Here is a 24,952-nt window from a genome sequence, read left to right on the forward strand (position 1 = left end):
ACGTTTATAGAACGCCGGTTACGTATGTAACTACGGTTCTATGAGTCCCGAATGCCCGCCAGATTGTCACATCACTGGCAATCCTTGTGTTCGCACGAGTCGGTTCTGAGGGGCTGTCTTCCAGGCTTTTATACACGCTCAGGGTGACCCTAGGGTCTCTAATGTATGTTGGTAGGCATTCTCGACCTGCGCGTGCGCGAAAGGATTATTACGTGCTTTTCAAGCACCGCCCCTGGTGGTCATTCAGAGCTCATAGTACCATACTTACCTGTATAATCATTGTTATTAGCTTCTTTTTTTTTTTAATCTGCATGTCTATAACCCGTAAACCTTCAGGGTTTATTGTCCTGCAGTTTTCCTGGCATGCAGAGACTGCATGTATTTAGCGACTTACGTATTGGGTCAGTGTCAGGTTTTCTGGCTGTTTTAGCTGCTGTGGGATGAAGGGGGAGGAGGAGGTGATTGCACCGAGCGGCTGTGACGAGCACACGCAGCCAGTGGACGTGGATGCTCTGTTTGGTTGGCCGCATCTCTCCACTGGCACCATGGCAGAGCTTCATTAGTGCTCAGCCTCTACGTATCTCTCCTGTGTGCTGCTTCTTACCACTGGAGCCGATGAATTTCAAAGCGTCGTTTGAGAGGACACAGCCAGCCCTCCCAAGCGTTGGAGCAGCGATACCGAGCGGCTAAAGACTGCTGTTTAACCCCCCCTACCCCTCAAAAAAAGAAAAGAAAAAAAAAAGGTCCGGTGAGCTCTCTTCTCGTCAGAATGTAGCTTCTTTAGCATAGCATCGCTTTTCTGCTTTCATATGCATGAAGTGGATGGTTGGAATTGTATTGATGTGTGCGCGCACTAGTGTGTCTTTTTTTTTTGAAAACCACGGCCAAGAGGACAGCTCTTATTGATGGCCAATTTCCTCTCGACGAGTGTGTGTGGACGTGGATGAGCTTCACCATCATGTCATCAGCGTTACACCTATTTTAGTGGCCAGGCGCGATACCTTTGGTCATTATCTGCACGCACAAACACACGCTCAGTGTGTTTGTTGTCATGTGGAGTCCACGTTATCATCTCTTGTGTTTATGCGAGACATATTAATTACTCTCGTTTGTTGCTTTTTATTTTTTTGCAAGATGTGTCCTACCTTGTCACGCTCCAAGGATAAACGAGACGCGGTGCTTTATCTAACAATGAATCTGAACGTGCACAAACGACGCTATTGCGATGCGGTGTAATATACACTAATGTTTTATGTGTGTGCCTCCTCTTGTATGTTTGAACGCAACATACAGCACAAATGGTGATGATTTGATGCTCATTGTGAGTTGTGTAATTTGACATGACAATATGGATCACATGTGAGTGCTCCACTGGTTTAATGTAGATCGAGGAAGGAGAGCATTCCGGCAATGTGACCTTTTTCTTTTCCTTGCTCCGCTCTGGGGCCTGTTTAGAGTTGAAGGACTTGGTAACACAAACGAGGCGACCAAAGAGATGCTTAAACTGGTTTATTTCCCTGTTTGGATTAAGCCGTAATGTCATTTGCTTCAGTTCAAAGATATTTTCTGCGTCTTTCTACAATTCATTTCTTGATTTGAAATAGCATTTGTAGCTCTCTCTTGCAGCTTTTTTCTTATGTAGAGTTTTACAAGTCGCAACCTCTGGAAAATATTTCTGGCTTGGAAGTACATACCTCAGGTAGAACGTTTCCATCATTGCTACTATTGCAACATTTAAATGGGCAACATGTTTTGGCAACGTTACGATTAAATGACTGCACCGGACTCCTTTCTTGTCATCCGGAAAACAAAGTGAAAATTCTTCTGCTTATGTTTTTTTGATTCTTTGTAGCAATTGAACTCGCTGCTTGCTTTTGTAAAATAGCTCTTCTCTGTTTGCACCAATGTTGTTGGTGGAAGCAGTGCAGATCAGCTAGTGCCGATAGATAAATAATGAGCTTTATTTAATTGAATTTCCTACCCCAGGCATTTTTTGGTGCGCACGTTACTCATATTTCATTGTCGTTAGGATTATGATGGTTCCTTGCTGATGGTCCAAGGACACACTGTACTGTATAAACAAACAATCATTCACTCTCTCATTCACACCAAAAGACAATATTGTGTCTTCCGTACACTTAACGTGCATGTTTTGGGGATGTGCAAGGAAAACAAAACGCATTTAGACATGCAACAAAGGAGGACCTGAGCTCAGACTAAAACCCAGATCTTCTCAACTGTGAGGCAGACGTGGTCGTCACTTGTTTACTGGTACCACATCTTTTTTTTTTTTTTTTTTACCGCAAGTAATGTAATGTGAATTTGATCGAGGTGCAGACAGACTGATTCAGCTCTGCGGACATGTGCGGTGGATGTCATCGTATTTCATTCGTAATATGACAACAGTGTACATCTAAGTCTCAGAATTATTGCAGAAATCGCTTCATTGAACGCATTATCATCTTTATTATTGTTACAACCATCAATGCCAATGAATTCCCTTTTTGTTACAGAGGCAAACTATGCCAGCAGCACCAGAGTCACTCCCCCTGGTGACTTGCCAGCTCATTGGTCAGACTCGCGTCCCTGTCCATATTGGCAGGTCCATGCCACTGGATGCCCCTCACGGAGCCGCACCCACACCATGAGCGCCAGCGGGCCTACCCCAGACCCAGCCCCAACAGCCCCAGAAGCCCCTCCAACCTCGACACCGGCCCCGGCCCCTGCTCCGGCACCTGCTCCGACCCCAGTTCCCGCACCCGCGGCACCGGCCGCTCCGCCGGCCCCGCCTGCCCCACCTGCCCCATCATCCTCGACCATTCCGGTGGGTGCGTTGGCACAGAAGAAGCGGCAGCAGTATGCCAAAAGCAAGAAACAGGGCAGTAACGCCAACAGCAGGCCGCCACGGGCTCTGTTCTGCCTCAACCTCAACAATCCCATACGCAGGGCCTGCATCAGCCTGGTGGAGTGGAAGTATCCTTTACTGTCTGCCTACTTTTTGCACTGGGTGTATGTTTGACATTTAAAATATACATTCACCGGACAAAATATTGGGTATAAATAACTTCATAGTTTTCATCATGGCTGCCTTTTCACATTACTCAGCTTTGATTGACACTGCAAATCCATTCTTCTACAGTGAGTTAAAACTAACTTTGGCAGTTATGCTATTTGGCTATTGAGATGTGTTTGGCTTCGTTTGTTTCCTTAACATCCCTTTTCCAGGCCATTTGATATCTTTATACTAATTGCTATATTTGCCAACTGTATGGCCTTAGCTGTCTATGTCCCTTTTCCCGAAGACGATTCCAACTCCACAAATCACGACCTGGTGAGTAGCCTGTATCAATTATATTTCAGTCACGCTGTTACCTGTATGTGCGCTCAGAAAAAGGACTAAGGATGTTGTAGGGAATTCTTCATTGAGGAGAGTGTTTCTCATCTAATTCGTGTTGTCAGTTTCGGTGTTATTGTATACTTTGTGATGCGGGAGTTTCGAGAGCTGAAGCGTGAGAAAGAGAACAGTCACCCAGGCTGGTTTAGCTTGCAGCGGCTTACTCAGCTTCACTGATGGCACTTTGTCACACTACGCTCACCTTTGGAGAAGTGCGGGCAGGCTCTTCACACACACACGAACCCACGAGCACAAGTGTTTGTCTCACGCGGGGTGGTCAACCTACCTGCCGTGTGACTCACACTTTGGCAGCATGACGATGCCGCTTCTCATAGTTTTACAGCCTTGAAACAGCATATGCAGAGTGGAGGACAACTACAAAGCACATTTCATACTTTTGCTCGATTTTTCATCATATTGCAATTTCCGCCTTTTCTTGTCGCGCCAAGTCAGAGCGGTAGCGTGCTCAACTGAACGACCTAGTGCGCCCTCCAAAAGGCAGACTGAGAGCTCAAAACGTGCTCTTTACACCACCAATTTAGTTGTAGTGCTCAGTGATGTGTAAGAAGCTTATACGGTCTGTCTGCAGACATTTGGAATGTTCTTGAAAGGTTGAAATGAGAGCAGGAGAGTCTGAGATGAAGGCTACCTGCCAGCTGTTAAAACCTGAGGGAGGGTTCCTGTGTCTGTTACGTAGCCGAACCCGCTGTGAAAAGATCGACTACAGCTTTGGTGCACTGAAGAGAAGAAGCGAGGTGTGTTGTTTCCTTCAATTTTCACCTCCCACTGGTTGACCTCAGGCTGTTTGTTTACCCAGTGGTGTTGCATCAGGGGAATGTGGGCCATCAAGGACATTACCTAATGTATACAGTGTGAGGTACAGTATCTTGTCAGCTTGTACCTCTGCAGGGAATGGATGGTGCTGGCAGCCTCATTGTACATGACAGCGGAGCAATCTCAGATGTGATGGATGCGTTGACTTTTTCCCTGAAAAATGTAGAACAGAAATTGCTGACACTACATAGATAGACACATCTTTTGAAATTAAAAAAGGAAAAGCACTGACGCACGAGCCTGATCGCACAGTTTCTATTTTCTTTTATTGATCGATTGATAACATTTCCTTAATTGACTGTGGGAAAATTCACTTCAGCCGATTCATCGTTTCATATTAAATATTATTTTGTATAAGGAGAGATTCGGATTGTTCTGAACTCCTGGTTCCGTGCCTGTTGAGCAGATTAATACTGACCCGAATACTTTCCGTATAAAAGGATCTGCGTTGATATCGTTCAACTTCCCCTCGCTGATGCCACGTTGCGCTTCTTTAGACGGCAAATTGGCTGAAACCGAATCAACTGCCGCTTGCTGTCAAGTAGTGCATTCTATATTGCCTCAGTCGCTTCAAGACGTGATTACGAGATCAGTGTTTCTTTCCCAGCCTTTATTGAGCCAAGGCCCGCCCCCCCCATTTAACATGAGGAAAAGTTCACAGAACACCACCATACAAAAATACATTGAATTGACTTTCAAATGGACTTACTCCGTATGAAATCTGCGGCTGTATAATTTAAACACAAAGCTGACGTGTACGCAAAGTAAGCCAGGACTTCTTCTGTTGTATTCGTGGCGACAGGTGGATAAGCAGGTTTATTGTACCTTTTGGCCTCTCTCTGAAGCACATTTAATTGTTCACGATACATCACTATCCACAAACATACTGTGGCTAGAAAAACAAAGATATATTTGTCATTGAGAAACACTTTTCAGACAAATTAGGTGAAGTTGAATAATTTATCATGGCACTCCTGGTGATCTCTCATCTCACGTAACAGACGTCACGCGATGCACCAAATCTTTTCTCTTCACATTTCGTTCGAAAAAAAAACAAGTAAAAGTTGCAGGGGTGACACGTTTTAAATGTATCTCACTACTCCATTCCATTGCACCAACCATTATTTCCCTGTAATATTACTGACTATTACATGACAGTGATTGAAGTGAATGAACGGCTTGGGCGCTTGTCAGTTTTCCATGTCGCGCATGTGACGATACCCCATCTTGTGAACATCTTGTTAGCTTATAGGCCTGAATGTCATCTGACACCAATGTCATACTGATAAACATGCACCCCAAGTCAAGAGCACCATGTGTGAGAATGAGATAAGATACTTTGAGCAAACGCCATTTCGCCTTTCGTGACAGATGTGATTTGAAAAGATGCAACCGTTTGATTTTGACTCATTTTTACCACATCACACTCCGAGCATTGCCCTGATATGTGTTTGTGTGTACGTATTGACTCTCATGTGTTGTGATTTTTGGCAAGGTCTGCCAGCATTTCCAAAGGTGAATATTTTGTGTGAAAGTGTTGCAAGGCTCCATTCCGGCTCCAGCATTCCTGTGTGGAGGTTGCTTCTCCCTTGCCTTAGTAGGTTTTCTTTGGGTGCTCCAGTTTCCTCCCACATTCCAAAAAGATGCATGGCAGGTTAATGGAACATACTAAATTGTCCATCAGTGTGACTGTGAGCGTGGATGGCTGTTCATTTATGTGTGTCCTGCGATTGGCTCGCAACCAGTTCAGGGTGTCCCCCGCCTCCTGCCCGAAGACGGCTGGGAAAGGCTCCAGCACGCCCACGACCCTGGTGAGGATAAGCGGATTAGAAATTGGATGGATAGATATTTTGTGTGGCATCAAACTGAGTGGCAATGCTAGTATGTCATCAAGTATGGCACATAATTGAAATAGTATTAGGTGATGGATGGTTTGACAGTGATAATTATTTCATTGTTTCCTCTGCACCAGTGGAGACCGCGTGAATGTAAGTTTTGCTTTCCTTTGCAAATCCGCGTCACTTGCAATTTCGCCCGGCCTCTGTTGTTATTGTCGTTCGATTGTGTCTTTTTAAACACGCTGCAAGTAGCGACTTGCCCATTTCAGCAGCATTTCAGTGCTTGCGCAGGACTTTATTTTAATTCTGCCGTGTCAACACTGACGCGCATAATAAACGAGGGATAATGCAGCAGAGGCTGAACAGTGAGAGCAGGTGCGGCGGCGGCTTGGTTAGATGTTCTGCTCCGCAGCCTCGCAGGTGGACCGAGGCGTGCTATGACACCTGGAGGGAGCAGGTGGGAGGCCTGATGAGCAAAGCAAGGATCACATTACATGGCACGCTGACACAAAATGTGATGTGCTGTAACTTTTCATTACTATAGACTTGTGGACGTGTCAGTTATAATTAGAAATCTTATGTCGAACACAAGGAAGCCTGTTGGGCTTTACCTGTGGCGTGAAAACTGGAGTTCAGAACAGTTAGAGATTCTCCCAATGATGTAAGAATGTACAGAAATGAATCTATGGTTGTATCCATTTTCCATCAGAGCATTATAATTATCTCTGGATTGTTTCATGTGTGTGTTCGTGCACTAGGCAGCGGTCTGAAGCTACTGCAGAGCTGCTGCTAAGGATCATCGCGAAGTCTGTCAGTCTCGTTAGCACGACCTGGTTAAATGTAGCAGCTCTTTATAAATAGACAGCAGCTTCCTCCTCTGGCAGAACACAGGGCAAAGGATGGAGGTCCCGCGACCGCCAGTAGGCACACGTGAGCAGCAGGACCGAAGGAGTAACAGACAAATACACATGGATGAAGATGACAACCTTCTTCATTCCTTTGTTCAGTCAATTTAGCCCCTATATAGGAAGAAGAAGGTACACCCAAGCCATCTTTCACGTGACTCTGTCCTCTTCATACTTCCCTTCTCAAGGGGGCAGAGAAATAGTCTTCAAGCCTCCCGCCTTTTAAGGTCATATCTGGCTTATCTATCTGCAACTCAACACCGCGGGCAGTCCCTGACGAAGGTAGCTGAGCCAAACAATGCCCTTTTCATGCCGAATGTGATTCATGCGTCTCACCCATTGTAAGGCAGCGGCATGAGGCCAGCTCATCGCATCATGGTTTTATGTAGTCTTCACCAGTATCACTGTTATTGCATAACTGGGGAGCCGCAGAGCTATTTATTTTACCGGGGACAAAAAGGACAAAAGCATAGCGAGACCGAAGATGTCCTCATTCGAGCCAGCATACAGTTTATGACACCACTACAGCACTCTCAGTTGTTTCCATTTTGGTAAAGGCTTGTGAATGCCTTTTTGATGCCGTTTGTTCAATTGAATGGTTCAGCCTTCAAGCTGGGTGGTAACAAATTGGTTTAGAGAGGATCTACTTTGTAAATAAAAATGTTTGGTTTTGTTGTTGTTGTTTTTCATACCATACTTGACAATGTAAATTACATTTTGGAATCTACAAATGCAATAGTGAAGCGAGTCTAATTTACTGCACTCCATTTTTTTTTTTTTTTAATCTGCGTGGTTTCAAAATGCAGTTAATCAATACAGTGGATTTATTCAGTCACAGTTGCCCATAGGTTTACCTATATATTTTGTGATTTATAATTTTGAGACAAAATGAACCTATGTGTTTGTGATACTCTTTAATAGTCAGTTTAGTTTTTTTTTTTTCTTTTTTTTTTTTTAATCTTCAAAACATTCCACGGACTATGCGTCTCTTGTTGTTGGAGCAGCCGATGACATGTGTTTCCACATGAGAGGTGTTGTGTCGGCGGGGCGTCGCGTTACACAAACGCGCGCGTGTGTGTGTGTGTGTGTGTGTGTGTGTGTGTGTGTGTGTGTGTGTGTGTGTGTGTGTGTGTGTGTGTGTGTGTGTGTGTGTGCGTGCGTACATGTGTGTCTTGTGTGCTGGCGAATGTAGGGGTTGTCTAACGGCTAATGGTTGGTGCGAGCAACGACGTCTCCAGACGCCCATCGAGATGATGCTTCAACTCTGTGTTTAGTCACTTAACGTAGCTGCTCATTTGTGGCTCACACTAGCACTGTCCCCGCTAGTTATCGTGAATGTGTGCGCTTCTCTCTTTGTGTGTGCGCGTGCGTGCGAGCCTGCGTCTGCATGGGGGGGAAGCGAAAGAGGAAAAGCAAGAGCGAGTGCAGAGAGAGTTGAAGCCGCACAGCTTTTGTGAGGATGCTCAACGTCAGTGCAGCCATGTTCATGTGCGCTGAGACTACGTCAAACAGGCCTTCTTAAAAGGGAAAGGCAGGCTTTTTAAAGAATTCTCTCACTTTAGTTGAGCCGACACAGCAAAAAGAATATTTCAGCATGTTTAATTATTTAATACATATCCTTGGTTGTGAAGTCGAGCGGCTGTCTTGCGAGTGGAATATTTAAGGATCAACTCCTGGTAACCTCTGTAATATTTTTCAAAGGGCAAAGGAAGGATTTGAAATAGAAAAGATCTATTCCTGGGTTGTTATCATAAAATGTTTATTAACTGCACAGCGATGCTTTGGTAGCATTCATAACTGTAATCTGACATCTTAGCCAGGCTCCAAAAAGTTTAGCATTTTTCTGTTTAGCTGTTTCTGTCTCACCTTTATTGTGCTTTTACTCTTTCATTGTATTTCTTGCTGTCTCTCTCTTTTTTAATTTTTTTTTTTTTTTATCAAATTCTGTATTTCCATAAGGATATAGCATCCATGCGGTCATGTACACTTTCATCTGTGTTATCGCGATCTTGGTTTGTGTTGTTTCTAATAACTGAGGGATACAGTTCTTGCTAGTACACAGTTGTCATCTGTACCTTATTAGACATTTGGCAACAAAGATGGCATTTCACTTGGTGCTGCCGCCCTTGCTGCAAACTGCCAGTACTTAGGTGCCACTGCTACAGCATAAGTCTTTTAATGCAGCCTCAGTGGACTGCAAAAACCGTGGCCAATTTGGACAGGCTTAAGGTCAATTTGGAAACCACATGCGGTTAAATCTTGCCGGTGTGATGTCAATCGCCCAAAAATGCGCTCTTTGGAGGAACCTGCCTGTGAATTTGGACATAGCCACAATCACACCTCAAGACAATTAACTTACCATGCATGTTTGTGGAATGTGGAATGAAACCGGGGTTCTTCTTAAAAAAAAAAAAGTCCTGATGGAAATTGTCCAAGGATCCAGATTCAAAAGTTAAAGGGGGAATAGTCAAATCTCGTGGGACTATATCCAGGAAGGAGACCTTGTTGTTGTTGGTCAACAAGACAATGGCACAATCCCTTTTTATGGACAGACTTTTTCTGTTTTGTTTTTGGTCATTTTTCTATTTGAGTCAGGATGTAGTCAATCTCTCAGATTGACAAAAAAAAATGGTCACGGTAAAAACATCATCACTGATAGAAATAATATTGTATTGGATCTCAGGCACATGTCTAAATACTGAATGCTGTTGTGTTGACTCACTAGTCAGTTAAAACTCAACAAATGCAAACCAGTGTTTGGATTTGCAGTGTACACCCTTCCAGTGAGAAATATCTTCTCAGCAGTGTGGGCATCGTCACCCACTGAAAATAACAAAACATGAGAGCGAGACACACACATCCTTGGGAGTATCGGTGAGCGAGTGCACTCGCTGGCTATTTTGGTGCCTCTGGCAGCCTTTGCGATGAGAACGTTGCTAAGGTTATAACATGTCACTGAAGTATATTCAAATAAATTCACGTTTTTGTTTCCTTTTCAAGGTTCACTTGATACTGTGGGTATTATACTGGAGTTGACCTGCTCTTGAAACCATCTTTGGCAGACTCTTGCCCACCCCCACAGCTCTCACTTCAGCACACACACACACACACACACACACACACACACACACACACACACACACACACACACATATTGGTCCCACTATACTGAACATATGTGAAAATGAAAACATCTTTGGCCCTTCTGGCAACCGTATATTTTTCTTACACTTAGTGATTTCATTTATTTATTTTTCAGGGAAACTGTCATTTTTGTGACTCATTTTAGTTACAATGGCGCCTCAACATACAACAAGTGACTCGACCCAACCCAGCTGTCTGTCAGAGACGAACAAACATCCTCACACCAATGCCACCTGTTGGTCACAAATGAAACAGAACCATGACCCAAAAAAAAAAAAAAAGGAAAAAAATGTAAATATGCGGGTTCTACTGCCTACCCACCCTGTGTCCATTCCCAGTCCCATGGTGTTTGTCATCACAGATACCCTGATGTTGGGTCACAGGAACACACGCACACGCGCTTTTGTCTGAATTGTCATGCAGTGTTAGTGTCCCCAAAGTGGCCATCACCGTTTTATCTACGTAGTCTGCCAGCACCTCCACAGTGTCTCACGGGCCCCGCGGACAGGACCGTCTGCGCGGTTAAAAGCTTTGCATTAGTGCTGTCCGTCTGGCTCAGTCGCATTTGTCGTTAGTTATGTAGCAGAATGCATAGTTCAGCCAATTAGCATCCGTTGTCATATGGTCAGCTGCGCTGCGTGAAGTGTGTGAGTTGTGCCTGTGGGCACGGCGGCCCACCGTGCCGTTTCAGCGGCAATTGAGTAGGAATGTACGTGGAGCAGCATACCCCAGTCTATTGTACCGTAGGACGTAAACGTACGTGTCAAAACAGGATAGTCACTTGACGGTATTTTTCCAAAAACAAATAAGGTGAACCGCACAAATACCTGATCATGTTCACAAATCCCTACATATCAGAGTACGTCGTTCAGGAGCGCAAATGAACTAAGATGACTCAGAGATATTTATGTTCATCCCCAAAGGCCTCGTTCCTCTCTCTCTCTTTCCCTGTTTTTGCCTTGCTGTCTCTCCACCGCTTCCTGTTTGCAGCTCACTGTGCTGATGAACAAATTTACTGGTCATCAACCGAGAAGGGGATCGCTATCGCATGTTATTATATTTTACACATTTCTATTTACATACACGTCCTGCTGAATTATGATGAAGATTTACAATGGCTTCCACGGTGTCCATTAAAACTGAATGTTATCTATGTAACAACGGAATTGTTGTTTGTGTCTGTTGCGTGTTCAGCCACTCACACTTGTAACTGTGTCCACTTCCAAAGTGGGGCTAGCCGACACAGTAAAATCGGTAGCAGAAGTGGAGAATTTGAGAGACAAAGAAGCACTGGCTTCTTTCAAATCACAAATATAGAGTTAATTCATATTCACGGTGGAATACAATGACGATGGAGTTAAAACTGTCGAAACACATTTTGTTTTAGGGAAACACAAGGAATAGCAACACCACTGTCATTCTCATCATTTACACATTCAACAAAAACACAATTTTTACTCATGAGTTCATAGGGGCTTGACATTCGTCCGCTACAGGTGCGATGCCTATAACAAACTACAACTACTAGCATGAATTGTTTTTATGTACAGTGTTTATCAATATGCAAAGACGCGGAAAAACAATTTACAACTAATGTCGTAACAACATTTCTATTTACAATGCCGAAATGAATAACACTAATTCCATTCAAGAAAAAAAAAAGTGTGGACAATGTTAAATTAAACAAGGCCTCAACGATTAAACAATTATCAAAATAATTATTGATATAATTTGATTATTGATGAGTTGTTAATTATCGATTAATTATTGAACCTCTAACGATATCCAGAAAATTCCTTCACCATTTACCTCAACACCTTTAGCAGAATGCCGGGCTGTAGCTGCTTTCTCAAAATAAACATAATATGAAGGATATAAGAATAATAAATAATTGCTTTAGATCATTTGGGATTTAGCTGTACGCAGGAAAACATTTCAACATCCCTGCTCTAAATTTCAAAAAAATCTCACAGTAAGAACTGCTGCATCGTCACTGCTGGATTTGAGGCTTCGACGCAGCTCTGTCATGGACACACAAAGCCTCAAGCTTTTCTCAACCTTTTACTTCAGCAACAAAGAGGCCCGTGTCTCTTATTCTGGCCTAAGTGCTCCTTCTAATCTACAGTAAACTGTTGGGAAAACGAGCCCCGCAGCACTCGACGCTCTCGCATTTTGTGGTGTCCACTGAGAACACACAACAGCAGTTTCAAGAGTCCCTCAGGCGGAAAATGTCTTCTGTATACGTTGTGTGTGTGTGTGTGTGTGTGTGTGTGTGTGTGTGTGTGTGTGTGTGTGTGTGTGTGTGGTTTGTTTGCATTTTGTATTGGCTTCCCCGGGTGAGATATTAAAGACTTAATATGTTTTGCTGCCACAGCATTCAAACTGCCTGTGGCCCTGAAAAGGGACATTTCCAGTCGCTTAGCAGAAGAATAGTGTTGAAGTGTAATGTGCGACATAGATTAATAATACCAGCCGGTGTGCAGTGTCATGCATAAAGTATAAAGGTAGCCGCTCTCGAGTTTCATGGCAGCTGGGAAGGTGCCGACAATGTCAAACAGCTGAGTGACCTGTGGCGTGTCCACATCAATTCAGCTTTTTTTTTTTTTTAAGACTGACCACGAGTGCATACTTACATACTCATCGATACTGCAACTGTCACTCAAACATAACACTTCTGCTACACACACAATAGTCTTTCTGTACATGTTGCGCTGTTTGTGTTGAAAAGTTTATATTCAAGGCTTACATTGATGCTATTTATTAGCCTAACCTTGCGCAAGACAAAGCTATTCGTGTGCTTAACTATGAAACGTGTGATTCTCTTCTCTGTAATTCTGTCTTTTGCCAAGCCAGCACACTTTGCAAACCCTTGGTATAAAACACGTCAGTCACATCATTCACATAATTAATGTGGTCAGTCGTATAGCAAGTCATGTGTAGCAATGCGCGCACTAGTAATCTTCGTCGTATGGTCATCCGAGATGGAGATGGAGAAGAGCAAATGGGACAATGAGGAGGTGCGGCGGGGGGGTTGTACCGTGTTGTTTGCTGCTCTGTTACGTGCCATCAACGTACATTTCGAAGCCAATGGGACACTTCATTAGGCATGCCTGGACAAGCTAATGAGTGACATACTCTAATGGAGAGGTACTGTATGTGCAGTATACACTATATAATATATATTTTTGTTGTATCCTGTATATGTGTTAGAGTTCTTTAGATGCGCAGCAATATGCTGTAGATGAAATGCTTTAATGTAGAGCTGCAATGATTAATGGATATACTCAAAAACAGTAACTTACTTGATTACAAAAAAGTGAAACAAAACAAAAGAGCGTATTCATACGTGAGCTGCCGACGGTAACGACTCTTGCCGAGTCACTCTACACGTCCATTGCCAGTTCACAGTGAGCCGACTGCGCATTTTCTTTCGCTGACGCCCACATCACTCACCACGCCTGGCCCCGCCTTTTTAAGATGTACACACTCACACAAACACAAGAAAACTTGTTCAGTTACCATTTTATTTACTGTTTTCCCATTTTTACATTTATTGCCTCAGTATTTTTCATACAGATATTTCCTATACTTCTGACTTTAAATCTGCATTATCATTGGTTAGTCATAGATGACATTGTCCTCCGAACCAAAAATTTGTGTCACGTTGGCCCTGTTGGAACGAAACTCCGTTGGAAACTGAGGACCCCTTGTACTGTAAATTTTCAGGCATATTTAAAAGATTAGAACCCCACTATGGTTGACGTGTTTTTCTGTTTTTTGTGTGTGTGTGCGTGTGCAGGAGACAGTCGAGTATGCCTTCCTCATCATTTTCACAATTGAGACGTTTCTGAAGATTATCGCCTATGGTTTGGTGATGCATCAAAATGCCTACGTGAGAAACGGTTGGAACATGCTGGATTTCGTCATTGTCGTCATTGGGTGAGTCCCCAACTTTATTGACATGCATCTTTCTTCCGACACAAAAACAAGAATGACGTTTGTTGATTCGACAATGCCTCCCGAGTTTGGTGTTCAGATTTGCACTTTGACAGTGGTACTTTGACAGTGGGAGATGCGGCCGGCTTTGCCAAAGTTAAAAGATGCTTAAGCCTCGGCTCCGAGTGGCCCAGTGCTAATAGAGACCCTCATACGCCCACACTATATGACCCAGAAAAGACAGAGAGAATAAATCACAGCTTTACCACCACTGGAATGAGTCACCATCCCTCCATACGCCATCTCTCCTCCGACGTTCCCTCCCATCTTCACTTTCTCTCTTCTCACTTCCTGTCTTTCACTCGCAATTTCCCATCATGCACTTCTTTGTCTTTATCAACGGCCACTTCCATTTTCTGCTCAAATGTACTTTTTTTTTCCCCCAACTCAGCGCATCCTCCTAGCCAACCCCTTTTGCACTTTGTTATCTTCATCTTGCAATCTTCTGTGCACTCCATCTTCCTTCCCCTCTCTCGTCTTGTGACAACCTCTCCTCTAATATGCACAGTCCACTGGGTAGCTGGGTCACATTTCAGTCTGTTCGAGCCACGCAAGGTTGATCTGGTGTGCAGTCACAAGCGAAGACGGGCGCTCCGCCGCCAAGCGTTGCCACTCATTCCATGCAGTGACACACAGATAAATAAGGCGGCCTGTGTTGGATGTCAACATTTCAAAAGATCAGTGTCTTTCGCCCTAAACTGCAGACAGTTGGGTTAAAAAATAAAGCAGTCCGTTTTGAGTCCGACTGCTCGTGTTGCAGCGTTGCTCTCGAGCCAGGCTTAGCAGGCTTCTTCTGCAGTTGTCGCGATGCAAATCAATTATCTCCCTCATAAGGGCTGATTTGGACTGAGATGGATTCCTCTAATCAAACAAGTTCAAGTCTTCAAATATCATTTGGTTTTCGATGCTGTTTAAATAAATGCAGATCCACTGATTTGTGTGTCACAGTGTAAATTCTCAACAGAAAGTGGGTGGATTTGCGAAACGACTGTTCTAGTGAGTTAGTTTCCCACAAAGCAATGTAAATAGCAAGACTAACTTGAGTATATACAGTGTCGTGGAAAGCTGGCACAAAAGTTCCAAGACAGGTACAGTATTGAGCAAGAACAGAGTAACCAAACCAAAGCACAACTGAATTTTGTACATTTTTGATGCCGTTTTTTTTTTTTTTTTTTTGGGGGGGGTGGGGGGGGTGTTAATAAAATCACAAATGATAAGCCATATGGCACCTTGGCACTAAATGCCTAGTGTCATGTTTTGCTTCTTTTTTTTAGATCACAAACCACACGTCAGCAGTGTATTAGGCCGGGATTAATTATAGAGGTATGAATGATGAATCAACATTATTATTGGTAAAAATGTAATTTTGCTTCGGGTTCCATGGAGGACGACGCAAACTCAGAGTTCCATGACGAGTCAGTCTTTTTCTTTGTACCTGTCCATAAAAGGTACAAAGAACTTTTTTTTTCTTGAAAACCCGAAAGGATGTACTATTTTGTCTCAGAGTGCAATTAAATGTTTAACAGGAAATAATCACCATAAGGGAAAATTGTCCTGGTAAGTGATTGTGCAACTGTGTCCTGATGATGTCAGCATGGTTTGCGGGTGGTTGTTGGAGAGAAAAAAAAAAGTGTTTACACTTTCGACTGTACTTAGCTAGTGCCGTTAACAATAGTAAAACAAATACTTCGTAATTTGCAAGCTACTGCACATGTGCAAAAGGAAAACAACCATAAAAAGACTCATTCTGTAAGCAGCTTATTTCATTCACTCGAAACAGGACGCTGCACAAGCTATCTAAATATTTCTTAGATTAAAATAAATAAATAAATAAAAAATCTCATATACTAAATTTTCAGTACTGTCCTGTGAGATTGCATGTGTGTTCTTGATGGCAGCCTCTTCAGTGTTGTCTTGGAGATTCTGACCAAAGATGAGAAGGCAGACGGTGAGGGAGAGGAACACCACCCGTCCATGCACGGGCACGGCGGTAAACCAGGTGGATTTGACGTGAAAGCCCTTCGAGCCTTCCGTGTGCTGCGTCCCCTGCGGCTGGTCTCAGGAGTACCCAGTAAGTATGAGGTTTTTCATCCTTTGGCAACACAGTTACAGCTCTTCGCCGTTAAACTACAAAATAACTAGTGAGATGGGTCCAGATGGTGCCAGTATGCTTTTTTTATTTTTTATTTTTTAAACACATCATTAGGGTGCTAAGAAGAGAAAGCTGTTGGTGTAATCACTCCAAACACGAGTTTGACAGCTTGCCCGCCAGGGGGCAGTATAATACAGTCACTAAGATACAAGCGAAGAAGTCAATCAGTAAACTACAATAACATTAGTCTTTTTTTTCAGAGGATAAAGAATACATGCCTGCGGGTATTTGTTATATTGTCTGTCTGAATGTGTTGATGCACCATTTCTGTTCAAATGTCGGTTGCTAATAACATCACATCCATCAGTGGTATTTGTTTGCTTGTCTATGGTGTTTTGCGTTGTGAGTTAGCATTCAACTAGAAGAAGGCAAAATTGGCAATTGCTTTAAATTGTTGCTGTATTGCAAAGTTAACTGTGGATGGGCAGAGTATAGGAGATGGATCCGTAACAGTTCTGATTCCCGATACTTATGCAAGTGGCCCACAATAAGTGCACTTGAAGTCCATGTTTGAGTCCTTTATATGTGATTTGTTCCTCCTTGCTAGGTTTACAAGTGGTGTTGAACTCCATCATTAAAGCCATGGTCCCTCTCCTTCATATTGCCCTCCTGGTCTTGTTTGTCATCATAATCTATGCTATTATTGGCCTGGAGCTTTTCATTGGTAAAATGCACGCAACCTGCTACCTTCCTGGCTCAGGTATGTAACATGTCGGGGATTTTTATGTTTGTTTGTATCTGACTTGATTATCTAATAACTGATTTAATGCCTGTTTAACCATATGCATGCAAAACATAAACACCTCATTGAGTATGTTGGCAAGCTGCTGCAATACTTTACTAGTCTGCCATATTGAATGTGGCGGATCTGCCCTGTAAACTACAGCAAGTCAATGGACTTAACTTCATAAAGTGCCTTTCTAATCCCGAGATCTGATATTGACTGTAAAAAGGCTGGTACCAGTTGCCCATTAGTAAGGCATCTTCACCAATTGTTCCAGTTTGCCACATCCAGTATGGCGGATTCAGAACTCAATGCAGTCAATATGTAGTCGATGTATGTAAACATGAAAAGCGTGCGTTTGGTCTTCATTGCTAGTTCATCTGACCTCTTTATTGGGTAGACATCATAGCAGAGGAGGATGCTGCTCCGTGTGCGATCTCAGGGCACGGGCGGCAATGCCCCATCAATGGCACAGAATGCAGAGAAGGCTGGCAAGGCCCCAACGGCGGCATCACCAACTTCGACAACTTCTTGTTTGCCATGCTGACGGTATTTCAGTGCATCACCATGGAGGGCTGGACGGACGTGCTGTACTGGGTGAGTGCCTCGGCTAACCTGCCGTGTTGCCTGTCACGCGGCTTCAGCCCGAATGTCGGCTCGGATCACACGTGTGACATGCTGATGACGAGGCGGCTGATAATTTCCAGAGGCAACTCGTATGATTGACGATGGCATGCTTGAGAATAGTTGACAACTTGTATTAGAATGCAACGCAATATCTGTGAAAAGAATACTTCTAACTTGTGCCAGGCCTCTTTTGAAAGCGTCTTGTTTCCTGATTCCCTCTCTTTTCACCCCTTTCTTCTCACCCCTCCTCTCCTTCCTCTGCGACAACGCACGCTCCTCCAGATGAACGATGCTATGGGCTTTGAGCTTCCATGGGTGTACTTTGTCAGTCTCGTGATCTTCGGCTCCTTTTTCGTTCTTAACCTGGTTTTGGGTGTGTTGAGCGGGTAAGCACCTTCCCCCATTCTGTGTTTGTGTCTGTTTATTGGCTTCTGGGTCCTTCAGGTTAACGACGCCATAGGATGGGAAACACCATGGATTTACTTCGTTAGCCTGATCATACTCGGCTCCTTTTTTGTGCTCAACCTCGTGTTGGGTGTGCTTAGTGGGTAAGAGGCAAAGATGTGCTGTGGCATTTGCTTTGCAGTGTGCAACTCGTTTGCTTGATGTGTGCAGACAAAAACACCAATTATGTTCGAAGTAATCATGAGAGGTTCGCAATCCTATTGTGTAAACACTGCGCTATTAGGTGTGGTTCTTTGCTAAAATCTTAAGATTAACTACATGGACAAAATTATTGACACACAACTTATTGATATAACAGTTTGCTATACGCAAATTCACCCATTCAAAAAACACAACGTGATAAATAGAATCTAAAGAATTAAATAGTTTTTGCATTATAACTTATTACTGTGCGTGTCCTTTTGTCCATGTAGTGTATTCCAAGCCTTGTTGGCGTCACGCACTTGGGTCCTTTTTTTGGCAGCTGCAAAGTGAGCATTTCCTTCCCCTCCCACTCCAGTCAAAGCGCCCAACCCTCGAGAGAGCAAAATTAATCGTATTCCTTGCCTTTCAGCACTCTCTGTGCTTCTAAGCTCGCTCAAACCCCAGTTTGCTTTCCCGGCAGCGTCGAATGGGGATGATGTGTTATTACAGCAGAATTAATGCAGCGGGGATGTTGACCAGCCAGCAAAGACAAGTTAACATAATCCAAACCTTTGACACTACTGCTGCCGTCTTACAAGTCTCTTTCGAGAAAGATTCTTGCAAACTAGCGTTGGATGACACATTTTACCTCCATCTCAGTAGCAGCTTGCGCACTTTGAGATGAAGCAGCAGTTTTCTTGCATCTATAAATTGAGATTCCACACCATTGTCGCATGACTCTGGAAACCATCTGTCTATCTAAATTTCCTACTCTTCATGATGAGGATGTTGGCATGCAGGATGTGCTACACCAATAAAGGATCTAAATATAGTGCAGCGCTCTTTACAAGGTATACATCACCCTCCAGTGGCTTTGGATGAGAAAACACATAAATCCTAGACAGGTCGGGTTTGCAAGATAGATATTATGGGGGGAAAAAAATGCTTAGCTGTTAGACTAACAAATCCTCTTATTGGTGATGAGTCACTGGAGAAGGGTTGACTCATTTATTTCCATTGTGGTAGTGTGAAAACTTGTGTTCAATGTAGACTTTGCGTTGAAATTTTACTCATTTTTGTGCTTGATTGATCTCCTGGTTCTGCCTAACGCAGAGAGTTCTCCAAAGAGAGGGAAAAGGCCAAAGCTCGCGGAGACTTCCAGAAGTTGCGTGAGAAGCAGCAGCTGGAGGAGGATCTGAAGGGTTACCTGGACTGGATCACTCAGGCTGAAGATATCGACCCTGACAATGAGGATGAGGCGGACGAGGAGTGTAAACGCAACCGTAAGCATATTCTATGAATCAACCCTATTCAGGTCGCACCTTCCAAAGCAGAAAACCCTTCAAAAGGTATTTTTTGATCTTCTCTGTCAACGCATTTAAAGTGGAACACATTGCGACTACCATTGGAGTTCAACTGAGAAAGAGAAGAGAAAAAGCATTTTTACTTGAGCAGTATACGAAACTCTTAATCCAAATCCTCTTTATATAAGCAGCACACATGGATTCACCTTGTACTTGAAATTTGTGCTCATTCTCCCTCAAATTATAAACTACACTTCCTGACGTTGTTAAACACCCGTAGCCCTCATACACCTTTGCTGGCGTAACTGCTTTAGAGCGCCTCATTGTTTGCCATGGGTGTGCGCACACCACGCAGAGAAAGACAGAAGATTTTTTTTTTTTGTGTGTGTGTGTTTTTTTTTTTTTTTTTTACTCCAGCTTTAGAGCCACCGTGTGGACATTGGGGAATGGGGGCGGGTGGGTTCATGCTGGCATAGCCACTTTAGAGCGTTGTGGCGTGGAAAGGCCCCGTTACAACCTGACAGGTTATTCCAACCACCGGAGACTTTAGGCAGATATATTGTATTTTCATGGCTCAAACGTGTAGTTATGCCTAGATGTTAAGAAAGACGTGAGACAAAGTAGCATCTATTTTTCAGCTGGTAGTCGTGGTACAGTATTTGATTGACAGTTGATAGTTGAGCAGGGCCTTTCAACGCATCTGAGGGAATGTCTTGATTTTTCACGATTTTGAAGCCTCACTTTATATACTTCTGTTTTAATTCAATTTGTTTCGAACATGGACGGAAATAAATAAGTACAATTCTAAGAAAAGTACAATAACATAACTTGCTAAAATAAAATAAAACTGAACTAAATTGAAAATATTAGCAAATACAATGGACCGTTGTCCCAATATTTTTAAAAGGGGACCAACTCTCCCTCACTTCCTTTATGTCTGATGGCCCAGTGTCACAATATTTCAATTTTTTTATTTTATTTTTTCACCTCTTGTTGGCGAAATGCTCAATTCTGACAAACCTGCTCAACATGGCATCTCTGTAGTTCTCATTTTGGCTTCCAGTTGCTTGTGGAGGCTCTCAGTCGTACAGGAAAGTTCCATCGTAGAAAGGGTTCTGTCAGTCGTCATCTGTACCTGTGGGTAAAAAACAAAAAAAAGCAAAAAAGGACGTTTCGCTTCTCTCACAGAAGCTTCGTCAGCGGTAGACAACCCTGAAGTCTCCGTGAAGACTCCGGGAAGTTGCTCTGCGCTAAAAAGCTGAGCGTGGCCTGTTTGAGGACTGGGTGGGGATGGTTAGTCACGCCCCTATTGGTTTATTAGAGGCCCATTGGTTTCTAAATTCCCTATCATCGGGTCTTGATTAGGCCTATTGTTTGGGCTAAGGCTGAATAGCTACTTTCAGTTAGCCTGATCAGCATGTCTATGTCCCTTACTGGTCAACAAGTTATTGTAAATAGGAGACAGGTTAAATCTGATACCTCCTTCACGGTTCAGAGAGGGTGAAAATTTTTTAACAAAAATCGCTTCTTTTACCCCCCTTTCAAACCATCTCTTTTCTGTTCCTAGGATTTTTACTTGTTCATCTTCAATTGTGTGGTTTGTTTCTTTTAAGTGTGCGTATACTGCACTTTTGTTATCATTGTTTTTCCATTTGTGTTGATAAAGTCTTTTCTTGAGTGTTTGTTTGGTTTCTCCAATGTAATGTTCCTTGCACTCACTTTCTTGGCAACGGATGGAATAAATCAGATTGCATTTTTGGGTGTTAGGAACCCGGTCTTTGGGGTGTACTAGTTTTTGTCTCAATGTGTTTATCGGTTTAAAATAAACAGGAATATCATGTTGTACAGGGACATAGACATGCTGATCAGGCTAACTGAAAGTAGCTATTCAGCCTTAGCCCAAACAATAGGCCTAATCAAGACCCGATGATAGGGAATTTAGAAACCAATGGGCCTCTAATAAACCAATTTGGCTTCCAGTATTAATGAAACATGCCCCCCACCCAACAGCCCAACAGACATGTTGTCAAACGCATTCATTTGCAGTGTAGCATGTTAGTGCAGGGTCTCTTCTCCTGCAGGCGCTTCTTGTGACCAACACTGACCACCCACCATCACCACCACCACCACCACCATGTTTTGCTTTCCTCAGCACCCCCTTGTGGATCCTGCTGCTCTTTGTCACTGTCGGATTATTGCTATTTGGAATACGGTCATTGTCCGGTGTTGCTTGTCTGCTCTGACCCCGTTTTGATAGCAGCACATTCTCCTCCCCGACCTGTCCCCCTCCTTGTCCCTCTGCTGTGCCATTGTGTCTGGATGCATGGCCTTGCATGCATTGCACATGAAGGGGTGACTCTGGCTGACCTTACTGAGAAGAAGAAAGGAAGGTTTGGGTGGTTCAGCCAGTCGTCCGACACTCATGGTAAATCCTGCGCTCCCCAACCTTTTTGTGCTAATGCTTGACCGTGTGTCTGTGTGTGTGTGTGTATTTGTTAGTCAGACTGGAACTGCAGAATAGAAGACAACGGCCAGTGTGTCTATTTTTTGGGGGCCAATGAGGCACTTGTGGCTGAAGCCCTATGAACTCTGCCTGACAAGTGCTAACACAAATAGATTATCTATACGCCAGTGGTTCTCAACTGTTGTGACTGTAGGACCCATCACTGTAATAAAATAAAAAAATAATAAAAAAAAACACAAGTTATAATTTTTGGGGGCTAAAGCAGTAATTAAACAGTAAATTATACTTTATCTTTAACAATCGTACAACAAGGCACACAAGATGTTCCAAAACAAATTGCTGACTTGTTTTTAGTCATATATTTAAGTTGGAGGATAATAAAAGGGAAATGAGTCGTGTAAACTTGTTTCTTTGACGAAATTGTGGAAAAGCTCATTTTTACAATTTACATTGTCTTTGAAGTTTGTTGCCTTGAAATTTGGAGTTCACTCAACTTCTTTTTTTAAAGTGCACATTCTTCCTTCACAAGCCACTCAGATAGAAGTTAAGAACAATAAAAGAAATATACTGTTTCAAAACCACATGCAGTATATTTTTCAACAAAATTACAATATGCCTGCGTGTTCAAAGGGCCATTTAGAGCACATTTGGAATCTGTGCAAACAAGATGGTTGCATGTATAAAAATAAAGCGAAATTAGAAATCAACATTCCTCAGAACTGATCTTTTCCCTTCAGGAATAGTTCAACAACTACAGTTGGCCTTCTTTTTAGCAATGAACCAGATCGATCGGTCTGAAGAATTATGCTGCAACCGACACTAAAAATGTCATTGCTCTTATTTTTGGCTCCATGAGGCAAGCATACGAAAACACAATTAACTGCTCTATATCGAGAACATTGACGAATTATCGTTTTTAATGTCAAAAGGGGTTGGATGCAATCAATCTTTCGAAAATTCATTATTTAATATTGTTTAATAAATGCATGATTTCCTACTCGAGCATGCTAAACCACAACTGAGTGTGCGTGTGTGGCCTAATATAATGCCTCCTCACTGCTTTATGTATTGTTAATGTGTTAAACCCCTTGTGTGTGAGCATTGCGACACAGTTTTTGTTTACCCTCTAAATGGAAGAGTGATCATTTTCACATGAAAGGGTTCTTAATACAGAGTAAATTAAAAAGAAAAATACCTGACTGGATAGCGGCACCGACCCGTTTCCCCCTCAAGGCTCTCAGTGTCAATGTAGGAAACAAGGCTAAACCCAGATCACTGCTCCAGCAATCAGCACTATTTCCAGAGTCGAGAGCTTTGCGACCACTCAGGAATCAAAGGCAACACGTCCGCATAAGCTGAGCGGCATCACGTACGAACGTAGACACAGACACAGACAAACACACACCTCAATGCTTTATAAGACAGCTCACACACCTAATCAACACTGCACACCAGTCTGCGAGTGGAGCATTTAAGAGTTTTAGCTCTGTCCTCCTCTTCTTCTTCATGGGCAGTTAGATCTTCCCACAACTGTATATAGTGTGCCACATAAAGAATCATCCCTTATTTAAAATGTTCCCTTGTTACCTTGGCTTTTTTTTATTTTCAATCAATATTAAATCCTTCAAATCTGCCCTCATTGCGCCTGCAGTGTACTTGACTATATTCATAGCACATGTACAAGTAACAGAAAACATCTTAATTCGCTTGGATTTGTTTTTTTTGGATTAAGTTAAATCCGCCTCATTGCTGCTTTTTCTTGTTGTCGTTCTTCTTCTTTGTTTCTTGCTATATGTACAGTATATGTATTAATCTGAATGTATTTGTGTTGAAATTGTTGATGTGGCATCTTCTCCCCTGCCCCCCCTCCATTATACGGTCTCCTTACTTTGGGTCTGCAGCGAGTGTTCCGGCCAGCGAAACTGAATCTGTGAACACAGAGAATCAAAATGGGGAGGATGAGAAGACGCCATGCTGCGGACCTCTGTGGTGAGCATTTCCAAAAGATTAATTTCACACGGGTTGCCGGTCTCCCTTCAGTGGAGCAGATATTTTTTCGGTTTCATGAAAACCGCCTGATTAAAATCAACTCCTTTCCGCCATTCGATATTTCTTCTTATTGCTACCGTATACTTGTTTTTGACGTTTTTCTACAGACTTCTAATCATATATCACATCTGTCACACCTTTCATCTTCTTTCTTTCAGTCAAAAAATTTCAAAGTCAAAGTTCAGGTCAGTATCATTCTTTGCATGCTCCATTACGAATGTCTCAGTTTCACTATTATGACTGTCATTTATATGTTTTATTTGAATAACATGACCTAGGCAGCATGTACCAGAAAGTATTGCATTCTCGAGACAATTTAGACAGTTAAATTCATGTACTTAACAGTTCAATTTGCCATAGTGAATTCATGCAAATGCATTTACATAAATAGACCTCCGCCTAGGGCCTAGGCCACCCAATCCAAGACTGGCTCAACACACACATATCTATCACCATACGCCAGAATACATACATCATTTGCTTTAATACAGATGCCAGATTTTTGCTATTAAAGTCCAAATATTATTTATCAAGAAATTAGGGAAGATGTAAACTGTTTCAATTTCACTGTAGGAGTGGTGGGGGTGGAGTGGAGGGGGGGTGGCAATGGCTCCACACATTTATGTGATAGCATGAGTACTGAGTTCTTCTTTCACCCTTGCCACATCACATCTAAACATAAATAAAACACCCTTGGTATGATACAACATTTTGTCTCAGAGAAAAACACCCAATTAACATTGACCGCCCTACCCTGCAGTCGGCGCTGGCGCCGCTGGAACAGGTTCTGCCGCAGAAAGTGCCGGTTGGCTGTCAAATCGGTGCCTTTCTATTGGCTGGTCATCATCCTGGTTTTCCTCAACACCCTCACCATATCGTCGGAGCACTACAACCAGCCTTTGTGGCTGACACAAGTGCAAGGTACGCACGACA

At 43.0% G+C, this 24,952-nt stretch overlaps 1 protein-coding gene across 12 annotated transcripts in view; it reads left to right on the top strand.

The window, feature by feature from the left end:
* The first annotated feature begins 297 nt into the window (after positions 1-297).
* The window catches only part of cacna1da (calcium channel, voltage-dependent, L type, alpha 1D subunit, a), a 58,449-nt gene continuing 33,794 nt past the window's right edge, over positions 298-24,952 (top strand). For 4 of the 12 annotated variants that reach the window (XM_019880760.1, XM_019880765.1, XM_019880764.1 and 1 more), the window contains exons 1-13: positions 299-743; positions 2,514-2,973; positions 3,226-3,331; positions 13,915-14,054; positions 16,010-16,182; positions 16,811-16,963; positions 17,388-17,584; positions 17,897-18,000; positions 19,316-19,485; positions 21,857-21,931; positions 23,872-23,959; positions 24,178-24,204; positions 24,780-24,940. In XM_019880760.1, coding sequence (XP_019736319.1) covers positions 2,645-2,973; positions 3,226-3,331; positions 13,915-14,054; positions 16,010-16,182; positions 16,811-16,963; positions 17,388-17,584; positions 17,897-18,000; positions 19,316-19,485; positions 21,857-21,931; positions 23,872-23,959; positions 24,178-24,204; positions 24,780-24,940 — 1,723 coding nt within the window. In that variant the 5' untranslated portion in view covers positions 299-743; positions 2,514-2,644. Of the gene's footprint in view, positions 744-2,513; positions 2,974-3,225; positions 3,332-13,914; positions 14,055-16,009; positions 16,183-16,810; positions 16,964-17,387; positions 17,585-17,896; positions 18,001-19,315; positions 19,486-21,856; positions 21,932-23,871; positions 23,960-24,177; positions 24,205-24,779; positions 24,941-24,952 lie in introns of all 12 variants that reach the window. The other 8 variants (XM_019880767.1, XM_019880769.1, XM_019880770.1 and 5 more) reach the window with 4 other exon arrangements.

Source organism: Hippocampus comes, unplaced genomic scaffold (genome assembly GCF_001891065.2).
Source record: "Hippocampus comes isolate QL1 unplaced genomic scaffold, H_comes_QL1_v1.1 scaffold68, whole genome shotgun sequence".
Lineage (NCBI taxonomy): Eukaryota > Metazoa > Chordata > Actinopteri > Syngnathiformes > Syngnathidae > Hippocampus > Hippocampus comes.